General features: G+C 39.3%; 1 protein-coding gene across 6 annotated transcripts in view; it reads left to right on the top strand.

The window, feature by feature from the left end:
- POLD3 (DNA polymerase delta 3, accessory subunit) overlaps window positions 1-13374 on the top strand; it is a 48567-nt gene extending 35193 nt beyond the window's left edge. For all 6 annotated transcript variants that reach the window (XM_002822247.6, XM_063728208.1, XM_024255758.3 and 3 more), the window contains 3 exons: window positions 5242-5354; window positions 6844-6922; window positions 11203-13374. In XM_002822247.6, coding sequence (XP_002822293.2) covers window positions 5242-5354; window positions 6844-6922; window positions 11203-11405 — 395 coding nt within the window. In that variant the 3' untranslated portion in view covers window positions 11406-13374. The remainder of the gene's footprint in view (window positions 1-5241; window positions 5355-6843; window positions 6923-11202) is intronic.
- The last annotated feature ends 2680 nt before the right edge of the window (window positions 13375-16054 follow it).

Raw genomic sequence — 16054 nt, forward strand, 5'->3', positions numbered from 1 at the left:
ATTTTACTTTCAGTGTTCAAGGAGCTAAAAAAGTAATGGATTAAGGATCACAGTGAGAGTAGTAATTCTAGCATTAAGAGACACCATAGCACCTCTTTCTGTTTGAAATCTGCGTTAGCCTTTTGACTAGAACCATGATCTTTCGGAAATCTGTCAAAATAACACAGAGGGAAAGAGGATAAGAATTATTATTATACATACTATCTAAGACTTTTTCTTTTCTTTTCTTTTACTTTTAAGGGGAGGATATTCCTTTAGCTACCTTCATGTGAATCTTTTAAGAATCGTGACATTCTAGGCAGCCAGGGTATTACTGGTGGTGGTCCACACAGGTAAAACTAGGGTTAACTGCAACAACCTACAGTGTCATTGTTAGAAGGGAATGACACTGTGGACCCTTCTAGTTTTAGGCTGTGAGCAATGTTGTAAGATAAGCAGACTTCATAAGGGCAAGAGTCTTACCGGGAACATTAATATGCTTTTTAAAAAATATCGAGTAGTGTGAAGAGCCAAGATCTTGCCCCAAATTGTATAAAGTATACAGAAAAAGAAGGAGGCTAAAAAGAAAGTTAAATGGGTTGAACTGATATGCTGGATGACTCTACCTTGAAAAGCCCACTTTGAGACACAGTGGTGAAAAGTCTGAACTGCTCTAATCAATTGTCCATGAATTCATGGCATAATGGGTATAAAACATTTTAGGTAATGAGGGGAAATCTAGTCCAAAGGATTTCAGCATCACATAAAGATACAGAGACAAACACAAACATACTAAAAGGGAGAGTAAAGAAGAATAATGAATGCAAAAAAGGAACCTACTGAGCTATCAAAGGACAAAATGAAACTTGTAAGATTCTACTTTTTCCAGAAACTACTCTAAGAGGAATTGAAAATGGTAAGAGAGGCTTCTGAAAAAAGGATATTAGCTCAACTATACAAGTGAGTGAAAAAAAACAAATTATATATACAGATGACAGTAATGCAAAAGAAATGAACAGACTCAAGAAATAGTAGCAGGAAGTTGAATCTGTGACAGAGGTGTAGCATCTTTGACACTTCTGTGGATTTAGATTCTACCATTCATGCTATGTGTTTAGAATTACAGCCTGTGATATCCTGTGAGAGGTACAATGTCCTTCTGTGGTTTTTAGTGGCTCTTTAGAATGGGTAGGAGTAAGACACGTGAGCATCCCAGAGAGGCAAATGCTATATTTTCATTCCATTGTCATTTATCAAAATGCTTTGGCCAAGGCTGCTGAAAGGAACAACTCCATGTAGACACATGGGAAAATAATTAGGAAGTAAATGTAGGAATAGGTGCTAATTGGAACAGTCTTCCCTATTTCCAATCAGTAAAAGACCTTGGGAAGATTTTGGAAATGTCTTTGAAGCTATCAACCTAATGTACATTAAAAAGCTAAACTAGATACTCTAGTATTAGTAAAGGAGTCAGTTCTAAGTTAAGGAATGACTATGGTTGGTTGAGCACTCATTATATCCTTCTGAAATATTCCCTATAGTTCTGATCTGTAGCCTACAAAAATAATACTGTTGGGTGATTAGAAATATAAGTGGGGTTATTTAGTTTTGAAAGGAATGTGAAGAAATGCGATAGAGGTGCACAGCCTATAATAACAGATGATATAGAGCAGAAGCTCTTAGATTTTTTTCCTCTGGCAAAGATAATTTTTGGCATCTGACTAAATTTATAAACCTCTGCCATTTTATTCTTAAGTTTCGTCTTTGTATCAAAGCCAGTGGGATTTTATTTTAAACCTTTACACAGTCTCTAACTTATTATTGCTTTATTTCTGTTACACTGAATATGTCATATTAGTTCAATATGCTGTCTTCAGCCAGAAGTTAGAAAAGGAACAGCAGGAGTAGAGAAAATACAAGAACTTTGGTGTCAGTCAGACCTGGGTTTAAATTTTACCTTGACCACTTATTGTGTGACTTTAAGCAGATTAGTTAACTTGTTTAATTCCTTGTTTTTGCATCTCTAAAATGCGGATTTTTATCACAGATGGTATAGGCTTTTTATGAACATGAAATAAGATGATGTGTCAGAAGTGCCAAGACAGTGCTTGGTACATGGTTTTCTTTTGTTTTGTCTTGTTTTTTTTTTTTTTTTGAGACGGAGTCTTGCTCTGTCGCCCAGGCTGGAGTGCAGTGATGCGATGAGATCTCGGCTCACTGCAACCTCCGTCTCCCGTGTTCAAGCGATTCTCTGCCTCAGCCTCCTGAGTAGCTGGGATTACAGGCGCCTACTACCACACCCAGCTAATTTTTGTATTTTTAGTAGAGACGGGGTTTCACCATGTTGGCCACGCTGGTCTTGAACTCCTGACCCCGTGATCCACCCACCTTGGCCTCTCAAAGTGCTGGAATTACAGGCATGAGCCACTGCACCCATCCTGTTTTTTCTTTTACCTGTGTCTGGAAAGAAGTTCAGATAGTTTTCTTATTACTCACTTTACTCTTCCTGCTGAGGTGCCCATACTTGCAAGTACCTTCAGTTTTTTCAGAAAATTCCCTTCCACTTCTGTTTGTAACTCTACCCAAGGGACTGTTCCTTTCTCTTTTACCCCTGCGGGGTCATAAGCACCTTTAGTAGTTCTATATACTCTCTTTTTAAAGCAAAAAAAAAGGCCAGACCCAGAAAGAAATAACATTAAGAATAACATCTACATTGCTAGGAAGAAATGTAGTTTTAACTGATATATCTAAGTCTTTGCTAATATTTTCAGTCCTTGCAAGTTGCTTGTGGAGAATGTTAAGCAAATGATCCCCATTTTTAGGTAAAGATAGGTATTTTTAAAAAATAGTCCTAGGAAGCTGTGAATGGTTTCCAGGAATTCTAATTACCTGTCTCTGCCAGAGAACTCTTTGACACACTGGATCTCTGAAATTAGTTTCATTGCGGTTTTTATTCTGTCCCAACAAAGGTTGCTTTCCTAGAATAAGTGATATTTCATTACTTACCTTTTGCTTGAAGAGCTGCAGATTGGCTACAAATCTGTTTAAAATACACCAGTGCATTGAACATTCTTTATGTCTGTGTCAGTAAAAATGTATTGAGTGGGGATGTTTGGCTTGGTAAAGACTAAGGCAGACAGACATATATTCTAGTACATGAATGGCGGCAAGTTTAAACAAAGCAGTAGATATTTACAATTTTAAAAGTCAGATAAAAATAGAAGTTTTATAATAGATAATAATCTCTACTCTCTGGCTCAGCTAATTTGACTGATGCTTCTTTTGTCAGCTTTCTCCCATCTGCCTTCCATCTTCCAGGGATTTGTTGAAATTTCTTAATCATTAAGGGCTCTTGACTCCTCTACTATTCTCTTCCCTGTTGGGGGAGTTATAATGTTTGACTCATTTATTATCACAGTGTTTCTCTCAGGGAGTGTGTGGAAAGAAGAGAGAGATATATGTTGTCTTCCTTGACCTGGATGTTCCTCATCCCAAATTTAGTTCAGAAAGTGGTGGTTTTCCTTTATTTAAGTAAATACACACACACACACACACACACACACACACACACAGTTACTCTATGTTTATGGTTTTCCTTTATTTAAGTAAATACACACATACACACACACACACGCAGTTACTCTATGTTTATGCCCTTTTTGGAGCTTAGAGTCTAGAGTGGGGATCTAGATAAACATTTGCCTATAGTGCTGTGAGAGAGGTCTTAGAGGGTGTCACTAGGATTGTTTTCTTTGGTTAAGTCAACTGGTTTCAGAACTGGAAATAGAATAAGAACGCCTAAATTTATTACTGTGAGTCTCAAAATTCCTTTGGCTTCCCCACTGCCTAAATTTTCCTCCTCCCATTATAACACATCTACCATTGTGGCCCAGCTTTCTTCATAGCTGTTCCTTCAGAACAATGGAGGCTTGCTTCTGGGGTTTGACTTTTCTCTTGCCTGAGCTCCCATCATGTTCTAGCCTCCCAGAGCTGGCTAATAGCTGGACCGCTTTCCTTTTATGTTTCTCTCTCTTGTTTTCCAGAGCTTATAAAGTTTTTGGGGCCCATTTTGTACTTAAAGTGTGTAATTTATTGTTCTTTCTGGCTCTTGTTCTGCTTCACCTCTTTAGGCCATTTGGCCTTGAACTCTTCACTGTCATAATTTTTAACACTGACCTAATCAGTTGGGAGAATTTCAGATCCAAGACTTGTGTTAAGAATTTGAATACAGCCAGGAGATTCAGGGAGCAGGTGAGGCTAAGTTGCTACCCGGTCCCCTGACCAGCACTTTCTTTGTGGTGATTGAGTAATAAGTCAGTTGAGGATTTTTACTTCCCCTCTCATGGGCTGTTTACTAAGACCACCAATTCTGCAATTGTTGAGAAATGATGGGATGCCTCTGGTGGTGCTCATTTCTTGGGTGATGCCACTTCCACAGCAGTATTTTTTTCCTAAAAGTGTTCTTTCCTGTTAACCTCACTGTAGCAGAACAAGCCTTATCAGTGAAGCAGTCACTAGAAATATGCGAAATATTAAGCAGGTCCTAGTTATTAGAGCTTAAATAATGATAATCATTTAAAAGATGACTTCACCCACCTGCAAGTTTATACTCTTAACATCAGCTGGAAATTTTCAGTCTAACAAACATCTCAGGTGATTAAAAGTAACCCTTAGGTCACAGTGAAAGACTCTGGCATGAAACATTTGTTATAACCTGGGGATTATCTCCACATAGATCTTGAGAGATAATGTCTTGTCCTCAATGGTAAGGCGGCATGGGATAGTTGGAATAGCAAGGCTATAGAATTGGATTGACTTAGGCTTAAAACCTCCTGTCTCAGTTATAAGCTGTGTGACCTTGGCAAGTTTAGGAACCCCTCTGAACCTCTATTTACTGTAATGTGCAAATAACAAAATCGTCTCTTAGAGTTGTTGTAAGAATAAAGTGAAATACATGGCATATGGAAGGCAATGAGTGGATATTTGTAAACCAGCTTCATAACCCGACTTAGCTATAAAAGAAAACATTTAGCTAAGATACTTCCAGCTGTAATAATTCTTGATTGTCTGATTTTATTTGTATAAAATTAATAAAATATGTATTTTAAAGAAAACTATATAACTGCAAAGTTCTTGGTTATCATGAATTACTGCTTGCTAAATCCCCTTTGCTGGACATGTCAATTTAGAGAACCAATGGAGAAGGCATTATACCAGATAGTGCTTGTAGTTCTCTGATCTAAGTCTGTTTCATTATTTCAGTCTTCCCAGACTCTCCTGGGGCTTATGAAGCTGAGTCACCATCCCCACCTCCTCCTCCGTCTCCACCTCTTGAACCAGTGCCAAAGACTGAGCCTGAACCTCCTTCTGCCAAGGTAAAATTATACCGGGATTCTTGCCTGTCCATGTATCCTTTATGTCTTAAGGACCTACAACCACTATGCTAAGTCAGTTCCCTTGCTGTATACTTCACAAATGCCAGTAGATGGCTCTTGTCTCATTCTGCTCTCCTACAGGTTGTACAGAATGGGCGTTCCCTCCATTCTTACCTGAAGGGAGATTTTGCTAGTGGGTATAGTCTCAGGAACGTTGCAGAGGTGGAACCTGGGAGCTGTTCTGTTTTCATGACCTTCAGCATCTCTGCTGTGCTGTACAGCTCCTGTTAGAATGGTGTAAAAAGAGATACCCCCTGCATCAGAGCAACATGTGAAAGACAGAGGGGAACAAACAACTTAACACTCGTTTGTTGCTCTTCAGAAGCAATTCTGGAAAAGGGCTGGTTGGGAAAACTGTCAGCCAAAGAGCAAATACAGCTTTGAATGCTCTTCAGCTGCATCTTATCTACATCTATTAGTGTAGATAATGAAGAGTTGAAAAAGTAGTTGCTGACAATTTTTTTTTCCTCTGTGGCTGTTAGTTTTTCTTAATTCGTTGTGTTAAGACCATCATTTAAATCTTACGCTGATTTCCTCATTAGCTGAAGAGAAAATGGGATGAAAGAGACCAGTGGAGATAAAAGGAAGTTGATATTAGTAATACCTATTTTGAGTCTAAATTAGATAGCTATAATGTTGAAGTGTCAAGGCTGGCCAGACGTGTTGGCTCACACCTGTAATCCCAGCACTTTGGAAGGCTGAGGTGGGCAGAATGCCTGAGTCTAGGAGTTTGAGACCTGGGCAACACAGGGAGACCTTGTCTCTACTTTAAAAATATCTGGGCATGGTGGCACATGCCTTTTAGTTTCAGCTACTTGGGAGGCTGAGGCAGGATGATCATTTGAGCCTAGGAGTTGGGCTATTGCAATGAGTTATGATTGCACTTCTGCACTCCAGCCTGGGCAACAGAGCGAGACCTTGTCTCTAAAAAACAAACAAAAAAAGAAGACAAGAAATGTGAAGGCTGACATAGCAAGTATCTACAGCAAGGGCATATGTCACAGAAATCCCTGGTGTGGTTTAGGGGCCATCCCTGTGTACTCCCATAATATCTGCGTCAGCCCTCACCACACTGTATTGCAGTGGTCTGCTTTCCTTATCTCTCCTCCACTAAGGTCCTTATCCTATAAGTCTTTTTAACCATGTTGCCTACACTACCCGACAATAGTTTATTGACTGAATGAACAGAACACAGTTCTTTCTTCAGCATGCTACTTTCCTTCTTATGAACAATGAAGTATCAAGCCTGTGTATATAGTGGGCGTAACTTGTCTGTGTGATGGGGTTGGTTCTCTAAAACTAATGTAGAGTTTCTCTTTCAACTTTTTATCATAATGGAGTATTGGAGAGTGATTAGATTTAAAAGCTTTTGTTATTTTTCTGTATAACATAATTGATCAGCTTAACATTGTATCCTCTGATCTTTTAGAGCTCAAGTGGAGAAAACAAAAGAAAACGAAAACGCGTGCTAAAATCTAAAACTTATGTGGATGGGGAAGGCTGCATAGGTAAGACAAATATTTGGCTCCAAATCCAGAGATAGAATCTCTTATTACCACAGAGGCACCATAATCCCTTTTAGAACAGGTACATCTCAAATTTTAATTTACATGTGAATCATCCCCAAGTGGTACTGATGCTGTTTGTCTATGGCATACACTTTGTGTAGCAGAGTGTAAGTCAGAACACCTAGGTTCTTGTTTAGGTCATACACTATAAAAATAAGCACTGAGATCTTGGCTAAAAGTTGTGTCGTCTCTGGTGAAGTTTCTTATCTATGGAATATCCATTTTGCCTAAATGTGCGGTTGTTATGAAGATTCAGGTAGCATAAATATATCCAAAAACAAGATGGAAACCACAGTACGGGCTTAAGATGTTATCATAGACATTGAGAAGCTTTTTTTTTTTTTCTAGAATATTTGTTTTTATAAATTTGAACAGTGGAAAAGAAGCTACAGATGATTAGACTAATCAAGAGTCATCTTTGGTATTTGGTTCCATTTGTTCTTCAGAAGGGTATGACTCATCAAGATTGCTTCCTTTATGTTTCCTATTTGTAAGCCATGTTAGGTAAAAGCATGTGCTTGTTATGAAGGCCTAGGGAGGAATTAGAGTTCAGGCTTTGAGTCATTGGCTAGTTCTTCAGCCATGTTTTAGCTTCTTCTGTCCTTTCCGTAATCAAACCAGACTTCTGTGGAGCTTTTAAGATTTAGCACTTGAGGTTTGATGGGATGCTCAGATCGTGGTACGGTACTTTTGTGTTTGAAAAGAGTTGTGGGTTTAGGCTCTTACCTTTGTTAGTTGGATAGCCCATGGTTGTCATTTTGCCTTTTGTGGCACATGCCACAGCTTGGATCTTCAGAGAAGGTTATTTTCCCTGTTACTGATTTTTTTTTTTTCTAGTTCAGACTTGTTTTTAAAAGATTGGCTCTGAAGAATCAACCTTTCCGGGTTCTTAAAACGAGTGAAGACATTTTGTCATCTGTGTTCCCACTATTTCTCACCTCCCAGTCCTCGGAAAAGGCCTCTGCCATTTTAATTGTAGCATGTGATTGGGGAGTAAAATTCTTTACATGTGGAAATTCTGTCTTTTCAGTGCCAAATTTCTTGTGAACCTGTGAATTCTGGACTTTGAATGGGTTTTTTTTTCTTTTTCTTTCTTTCTTTTTTTGGCTTTCAGTCTTTTAATAGTTGCCATTTTCAAGCCTCTTGGTTTGGCCATGGGTGATAATATATGTATTTACTGTTGAATTTCTTAATTCAACAGTGTATTTTTTAAATTTAAGAGGACAAAAGCATTGGTGCCAGTTTTTTCCTCCTCTTTCTACCCCAAAAGAAAAAAGTCAAATGTCTTTGTGAGAGTGAGAGTTCATTGGGAATTTGTGGGTAATTATTTATTGCTTTGTTTAAAATATAGTACTCGAGTTTTGGCCAGGTGTGTGATGTGGACTTTTTTGCACTCCTGTCTCCAGACAGGACTGTTAAGAGCCTTGGATGCAACAATGAAAACTGTGCTCACATTGCACTTTTTTTTTTTTTAAAGGTTTTTGGTCCAAGCTCAACCTAATGAATCTTGGCTTTGGTTACCAACGAAGGAGTTCTGCTTTCCTCTCTCTGCTCAGACTGTTCCAAATGTACCAGCATAGGGGGTTGCCCTGTCCTGTGCTGGATCAGATTTGTTGTGTGCGTTTAGAAAGTTCATCTTTCTCTCTTTGTGAGTTTGCAGCAGAAACTGGGGAGTTGGGCCCATGAGATAAGTTTGGAGTAGACTCCTGGACAAGGGAATGGGTTTCTAAGAGCAAAGCAGTTAAGTGGAAAAGAAATCTGATGTTACCCACGAAAACCAGGTTTGTTTGCCTTGTTTTAATGGCAACCCAGAAAATTGGCATGTTGTTCAGCTAAAATAAAGGCCCTATATTTTTAATGGAGACCTCCTTTTTCCTGGGGTTTGAGGTAGCTACAGCTTTGAATATAGAAATATTCCTTTTAGCTCTTACAGTATACTGAATATGCTGCTAGAGAAATTTTGTTGGTGCTGCCCTGACTGTTTTTTTACTCCCCCGAGCAATGTCTCACACAAAATTGGCAATGAGACAGCCATTGATTTCATTAATAAGTAATGAAATAATGAGCTAATTGATGCTGAAGTATAATGTAGACATGTTGCCATGTGAGTACAGAATATAGCTTATGAAGGAGCAAAGTCTTACACCACCAACTAGTAGAAAGTAATTTCCTTTGTGTATCTGTAGATGGCTCTTCAGACTTTTCTAGTTTAAGATATTGAATAAATAAGAGCTCGTAATTTTGTCCCATTAATACAGTTACATAATGCTTTTGAAGATGCATGTGAGATGGAGGTGGTGTTCTGGGGTCTAATTGCTGGACGAATAGGTATGCCATGGGAATTCTCTAATTATCTTAGAGCAACATTTCTCAAACTTTGCCGACTATGTGCATTACTTGAAGATCTTGCTAAAATTGAAATTCTGCATCAGTAGGCCAGGAGTGGGAACTGGGAGTGCATTCCTAATAAGCTCATGGGAGATGCCGTTGCCTCTAGTGTGTAGAGCACAATTTGAGTAGTAAGGCCTTTCAGAATACTTAATATATATCTAAAGTTTATCAGTATTTTTTAGCCTCTAAGTGAACATCAAAGTGAATTCTGGGCTCTAACAAAATTAAAGACAAACTCTGGGAACTCTCTGGAAAGGGATTGTTGATTATGCAGCCTTAATGGAATTAGCTGGATAAGAGGGAAGGAATGCTCCAGTGGCAATTGCACTTCAACATTTAAAACAGGGAAGGAGAGAACATTAATTCCCAGAGTGTGGTCCCCAGACTGGCAGCATCAGCATTATCTGGGAGCATGTTAGAGAAGCAAATTCTCAGGTCCCACCCCAGATCTGCTGAGTCTGAAACTTGGGAAACAGAATCTGGCAATCTATGGTTTAACAAGCCCTCCAGGTGGTTCTGATGCACAGTAAAGTTTGAGATGATATCTTAAGTAGCAGAGTAGGTATTGGGACACAGATACATTTGATTCCAAAGTTTATGCCTCTAGAACAATTTGATATATTTTATTAGAAAGAATTATCAATAAAAGCTCAAGACTGTCATTGTTCTTTAATGGAAAAAAAAACCTTTTACTTTAATCATTTGAGCATTTATTATGCATATTAGGTTACCCTTTTCAGCTAAGAACGAGCTCTTTTCCTTCAATGTTTCTCTATCACTTGCTGCAACCAGGAAGGCTGAGAAAGAATTTAGATAGCATTGGTTATACAGCTGCCACAGCTCTCTAAAATTACAGAAAGGTGGCGTGCTGTTTCTTGTGGTTGGTGTATGTGTTGCAGTAGTGTAGATCCTCCTCGGTTATGTGACGTCATGGCTGGAAGCCACTATCTGTGCCTGTGTCCTTTGGGGCTTGCTCATAATGACTGCTTATTGTTATAGTTCTTTTCCAAGTTTCCCTTGGGAAGGATTCAGCGAGTTTTAATAGCAGGGGAAAGGCAATTTATGCCTTCGGCTGATAGGGAGTAAGAAAACTGGTAACTTTGTTTCTCATTTTATCACTGTCATTCCTTAAAACTAACACGTGTGTCATCTGATAGCGTTTGCTTGAGATAGTTAACCTTCATGATATAGACTACTACTAAATTTTAGGTTAATTTGCAGCCATCAAGAACTAAGAACCAAACAGTTGAGTAACTAATCTTTAATTCTCTGTACCTAGGATGTGCGGAGAGTGGGTGGCATCAGGATAGAGCTAGACAGGAGGGTCCATGGTGAGCTTGGCTAAACAGAATGGAGGCAGGCAGATAGACCAGCGGTTTAAGACCAGTAATGGGAATAGGCAGGCATTGTAGGTCAGAGAGGTGATACTTAAGAAGCCAATCAAAGCATGGAGTTAGAAGTAAGTGTTTGAGATATAGACAATTCGGATATAGAGTTGAGGAAGTTAGCTAGCATAGGCCAGGACCCAAATAAAGGATTTAGGCAATTCACTGATAAAGGGCCATTTAAAGGCATGGGATATAGCTGTGAGGGAGAAAAGTGAATGTTAATTCTAAGCATCAAATAGAGACTGTGTGAGCTCAGGATCCCACATACTTCCTACCTTAGGCTAGATCTGATCTCCCAGTGGGAGAAAGATTCAGTCCTAAGTAAGCATATTTGCCTTGATCAGAGAGTCTGAAATGATTGGGGTTAGCAAGACGTCCCATTTTCTTGATAGAGTAAATGATTCAACCCACCCATGTTCCATTTTTTTCTCATCCTACCAGTGACTGAAAAAGTCTACGAGAGTGAATCCTGCACAGATAGTGAAGAGGAGCTTAAGATGAAGACATCCTCAGTACACAGACCCCCTGCCATGACTGTGAAAAAAGAACCCAAAGAGGAACGAAAGGGCCCCAAGAAAGGGACTGCTGCTCTGGGCAAAGCCAACAGACAGGTGTCCATTACTGGCTTCTTCCAGAGGAAATAAACTGCCATCTCTGGTAGATCAGAGACTTGGAGTGGTCAAGGGAGAAGACCAAGAAATGTACTCCTCACTTACTATGTAAGTTCATCTAGATCTCCACCTCACCTGTATCAAAAGACTGTTCTTTCATCCTGTGAGGTTTATACTATTTCTGGTTTTTAACCAAAAGGAAATCATCTGGAAGCAGGAGGCAAAAAGCTGTTACCTTCTAATGACATTGAAAAAGCACAATTTTTGACCTGTCCAGGAGAAGGATTTACTCCAAAATTATACTGGAACAGTTTTCAGAATTCTCACTGAAGCCATTTAGTGGCTAATCCACTGTGCCTCACTCACCCTATGCCCTGGTCCACATATGGCACAGGAACTATTCCTTCTTGTTCCTCTGTGTTCTAAGAATTCATGTGTGTGTTTCTTATCCTTACATTCTGTTGGATATGTTTACCCCTCTTGCCTTCCTCCAGTACCACACTTCTGTCCCCTAACCTCCTGAGGCTGTTCTCTGTAAGTCTTTTAAGTTTTGGTTGGACTAAAGGCTGAAGTGAAAATCTCCCTGTAATCGTCTTCCTCCATTATGCAGTACACGGACACCTGGCTACAGACCAGGACATGGCTTGTGTTCTGTTCCTTTCACAAAAGCTCTCTGGGACCTTCACTCGCAATTAGTGGTTAGGGAAAAGCCTCAGGCAGAACACAAATAGAAATTTAATGATGTGTTCAACTCCACCAGAAATTACCTCGAGTCAGCATTGACGATATTGGAGGAGCTGCCGTGCTGCTGACACGGGGTGTGCTTTATGCTGCTCTTTGCGGTTTGTTGACCCCCCCTCCCCCACTCTCAGTACCTAGAGAGTGAAACCGGTACAATGAGATAAAGACTAAAAAGAGAAATCCCTTCCTATATACAGTGTGCTACATTTACATAAAATTTCTCCTTAAGAAAACGGAATATTCAAAAACAGCACTTTTCCAGGAAGTTAGTGAGGAAGATAAGGCACACATTTATTTATAAATGGATGTTGCTCCTTTGTATTTTTAGCTTCCCTATTTGCTTAGAAGTACAGGCTCCCCAAGAGAGGATGGAGAGGGAGAGACTGAATTGTTAGTGGGTCTAAACATCAAAGAAAACATTTTTATTAGTTACTTATGGAAAATCATCTATTACAATGATAACCTTCAAGTGACTTCCATTATGGCTGGACAGGCGGTGAGCTCACTGGATTGCAGTGGTGTGCTGGTGATTTTGCACAGTGAGCTCTGTGGAAGGGGTCAGGCTCAACTGCTGATGTGTCTCACACGTAGCAGACAAGGGGTGTCTGACTGGCTTCTTTTGCCTCAAGATGGTGTATGTCGTAAATGATGCAATCAGCTGTCTCCTTTTTAAGGTTGGGATTGTGCTGACTTTGGGATTAACATGAGCTTCTTTAGCAACCAAGCATGAACTTGATTAAGACCAGAAGTTTGGGAGATGAGTCCTGGCATTATGTCTAGGACTAAAGCAGTGGCTTTGTATAGCAAGCTGAGTAAAGGTTGACATATTCCAAAACCCTTTCTTTTTAAAATGAAAAAGGATGGAGAGAAGGATGGAAAGCCTGGACTTAAACCTTTAGAAAAAACTTCTGGAGAGAAATCCCTTTTAAACAGTTATTTTTGTCATTGCCTCTGGTCATTTGTCTAAATAGGAATGGAAAATTAAAAGAAAAGCAACAATCCAATCTTTTTTCTAAAAATGATGCTGGGGTCTTGACTAAAACTGAATTTGAATTGGAAAATTCTGGTGCTGGTTGGAGTTCCATCTTGCAAGGGAGAATACAAATCCTATGATCTCTGTGCCCAATGTGCTGCCTCAACTCTGAGCTGTCTGCAGGGCTTAGTAAGTATTGAGTGGTGGTTTTTTTTCTTTTTATACAATACCATGTTAACCACATGAGTTAAATAAATTTGAGAAGTTGTTTTAAAACAGTGCTTCAAACTGAGTATCTGATGAGTCTCTTATTTGACGGATGGTAACAGTGTTGCAGTTATTTAAACTCTGAATGGGAAGAAGGCTGGTTTTCAGTTGATATTGTTAAAACTGCATACCCATAGTCTTAGATGAACAAGTTATTTGCTGCCTTCATCGTTTTTTTCAGCACTGGGGAAATGTTAGTTTCAGCCAACCTCATTTTTTAGTTCATCTAGAAGAAAATCTAGCACATTGTATTAGTTTGGCTTCATCACTTGCTAGCTGTATGACCTTGGGCAAGTTTCACAGCCTCAAGTTCTTTATCAAAATAAAACTAAAATGAGTTACCAAGGGTTGTCAAGACTAAAGTCAAGTGTATGTAGCATGAATTCGGTCCATGATGGCAGTCACATATGCGCTCTACAAATGGTGGCTTGCTTTCTGATGTCATAAGTGATGTAATCAGCTAGCAACTTTCTGAAATGTTATCAGTTATATGACCCAGGTGGTATATTCTTCAGTCATTCTGGCTGTACATGTAGTAAAAAGGGGAAGATAGTTGTCCTATTTCATGAAAGGTTTGAAGAGAGTAGATATTTTCCTAACTGAAGGAATTATAGATGGCCATATTTACTGTTCATTTATTGTGTATGTACTATGTGTCAAGCCCATGACCTGGGGCCTAGAGGATATAATAGAAACCATAGAATTTGGCACTTGATCCTCACAATTTAGTGGAAGGGAAAGCCAGTAAAATGAAATGACAGTGCCATATGTGAGTGCAATGTACAGGGTCCTCCAAGAGTTCCCAGGAGGATGGGTATCAAGGCAGTCTTCCTGGAGCAAGCAGTTCTTTGAATGATAAGCAGGATTTCACCAAGCGAAGAGGAATGGAAATGACTTTCCAGGCAGAGGAGCATGGCTTTTGGGAGAGGTGGGCTGTAGAACTTGAGAATAGGGAGGAAAATGTATTCAGAAATGAAATTGGGGCCTTGCTAAGCAGTTTGGATTTGATTTGTAGATAATGGGGGCCAACTGAAGAAATTTAAGAAGAGTAACAGAATTGGTTCTCAGTTAAGAGTGACAGCCAGTATTTACTTTGATTTTGTATTCATGATAGTATTTCTACCCTTGCATATGCACATTGTATCTTAAAATTGTAGCGGGGTTAAAGAAAACCATCTTGGTTAAAACAAGGCTGCTTAATTCTGGCAGTCAGCATAGACAATTGCAGTGTTTCCTTTGTCTTCCCCTGTCAACATAGATTTCTGTAGCAGAATCAATTTTTTAAAGTGATTTCAAAAGCTAGTATTTCTTCTTTGACACTCTCAGTGATGAGCCTCCACTCACCTCCCTGGAAAAAACTGGGAATTTAGGGGCAGAGGGGGCTGGTAAACGAGTGAAACAGTTCTCTATTCCTTTTCTATCTTTGTTTCTTTAAGAAGACATTAGTTATTATACAGGAGAGGGCTGAAGAGAAGGGCCATATAAGGAAACTAAATAGTTTCTCCAGGACATGAGTAGAATGAGTGCCTAATAATGTATTTGCCAGAAACGTACTCTGTGTCAAGACTCGTTTTGGTAAACTTGTCTCCTTTCATTGGTTCCAGGATCTCAGTATGCTGTAATGCAGCTTTTACCACCATGAAACATTTTGGGGCTGCCTCGTTTTGTTGTGAGAAGGCAGTATTGCTTTCTGAGTTATTGCCCTGGCAGCTCTGTAAATTAGCCCATGCTGTCACCATGCCCTCTCTGAAGGGCACATTGTACCCAAATGACTGCATTTAGGATTGACTCTTACCACTCCCTGCTGCATGACACTTCTCTCCACTTGTATCTGTGTCCAGTTTTTCGTGTTCTTACGTGCGGACCACCCACAGATTGCCACCCAGGCTCTTTAGCCAGAGAAACTTGGTAAGGCTTCTGATCCAATATTTTTCCATTGGATCAGAATCCACCTTAACTCTACAATTCCCCTTCTACTTCAAACCCTTAATGTTTTCTGAACACCCACTCCCCTTAACTGTTCTCATTTTCTCTTTCCAGACTCCATGTTTCTTGAGGTTTCACCTTGGCTCCCTGTACCTTCTTTTTTAATATTCAGAGTTCTTCATGGCTGGTTCTTCAGCTTCATTCTTTTGGTGTTTTAGGCTTTCTCAAGGCTCTTCATGGCATGTCTTTTACCGGACTGCTCTTGAAGAATAGAAAAACTACTTTGTTTAGTGTCTGTTTGGGATCAGTCAGATCCAAAACATAAAGCAGTTATTGGAAGCTAGTTATGTTTAGTCCTGGATGAAATACTTCGGGGATTGTAAGAGCCCGTAAGTTGCCATTTTGGAGTGACAAGACAAACATACTAAATAGCATTTAGCATTTGAGACCACGCTTAGATGAGTGATAGACATGGGACTTAATAATTTAGGAATGAATTAGGATAATCATTATGGGCAAAATGTTATATTCCTATGCAAAGAACAATAAAAAATTTAAAGAAAGAAACATGCTGAGGTAAGCTAACCATTTTACTGGGTGTTATTCAGCTATTTGAACTTCACTTGCCACTTGTACATTCATGGTGTAAATAAACCATGATTTAGTGAATCTTTAATTAATGGAGTTATTTCTGTTGTGCTTTAAGCATGAGAGTATTGACGAGAAAGCAAGCATTTATCAGGAATTACTTCAAAAGGCAGTTTATACAATATAA

This window comes from Pongo abelii, chromosome 9 (genome assembly GCF_028885655.2).
Source record: "Pongo abelii isolate AG06213 chromosome 9, NHGRI_mPonAbe1-v2.0_pri, whole genome shotgun sequence".
In the NCBI taxonomy this organism is placed as follows: domain Eukaryota; kingdom Metazoa; phylum Chordata; class Mammalia; order Primates; family Hominidae; genus Pongo; species Pongo abelii.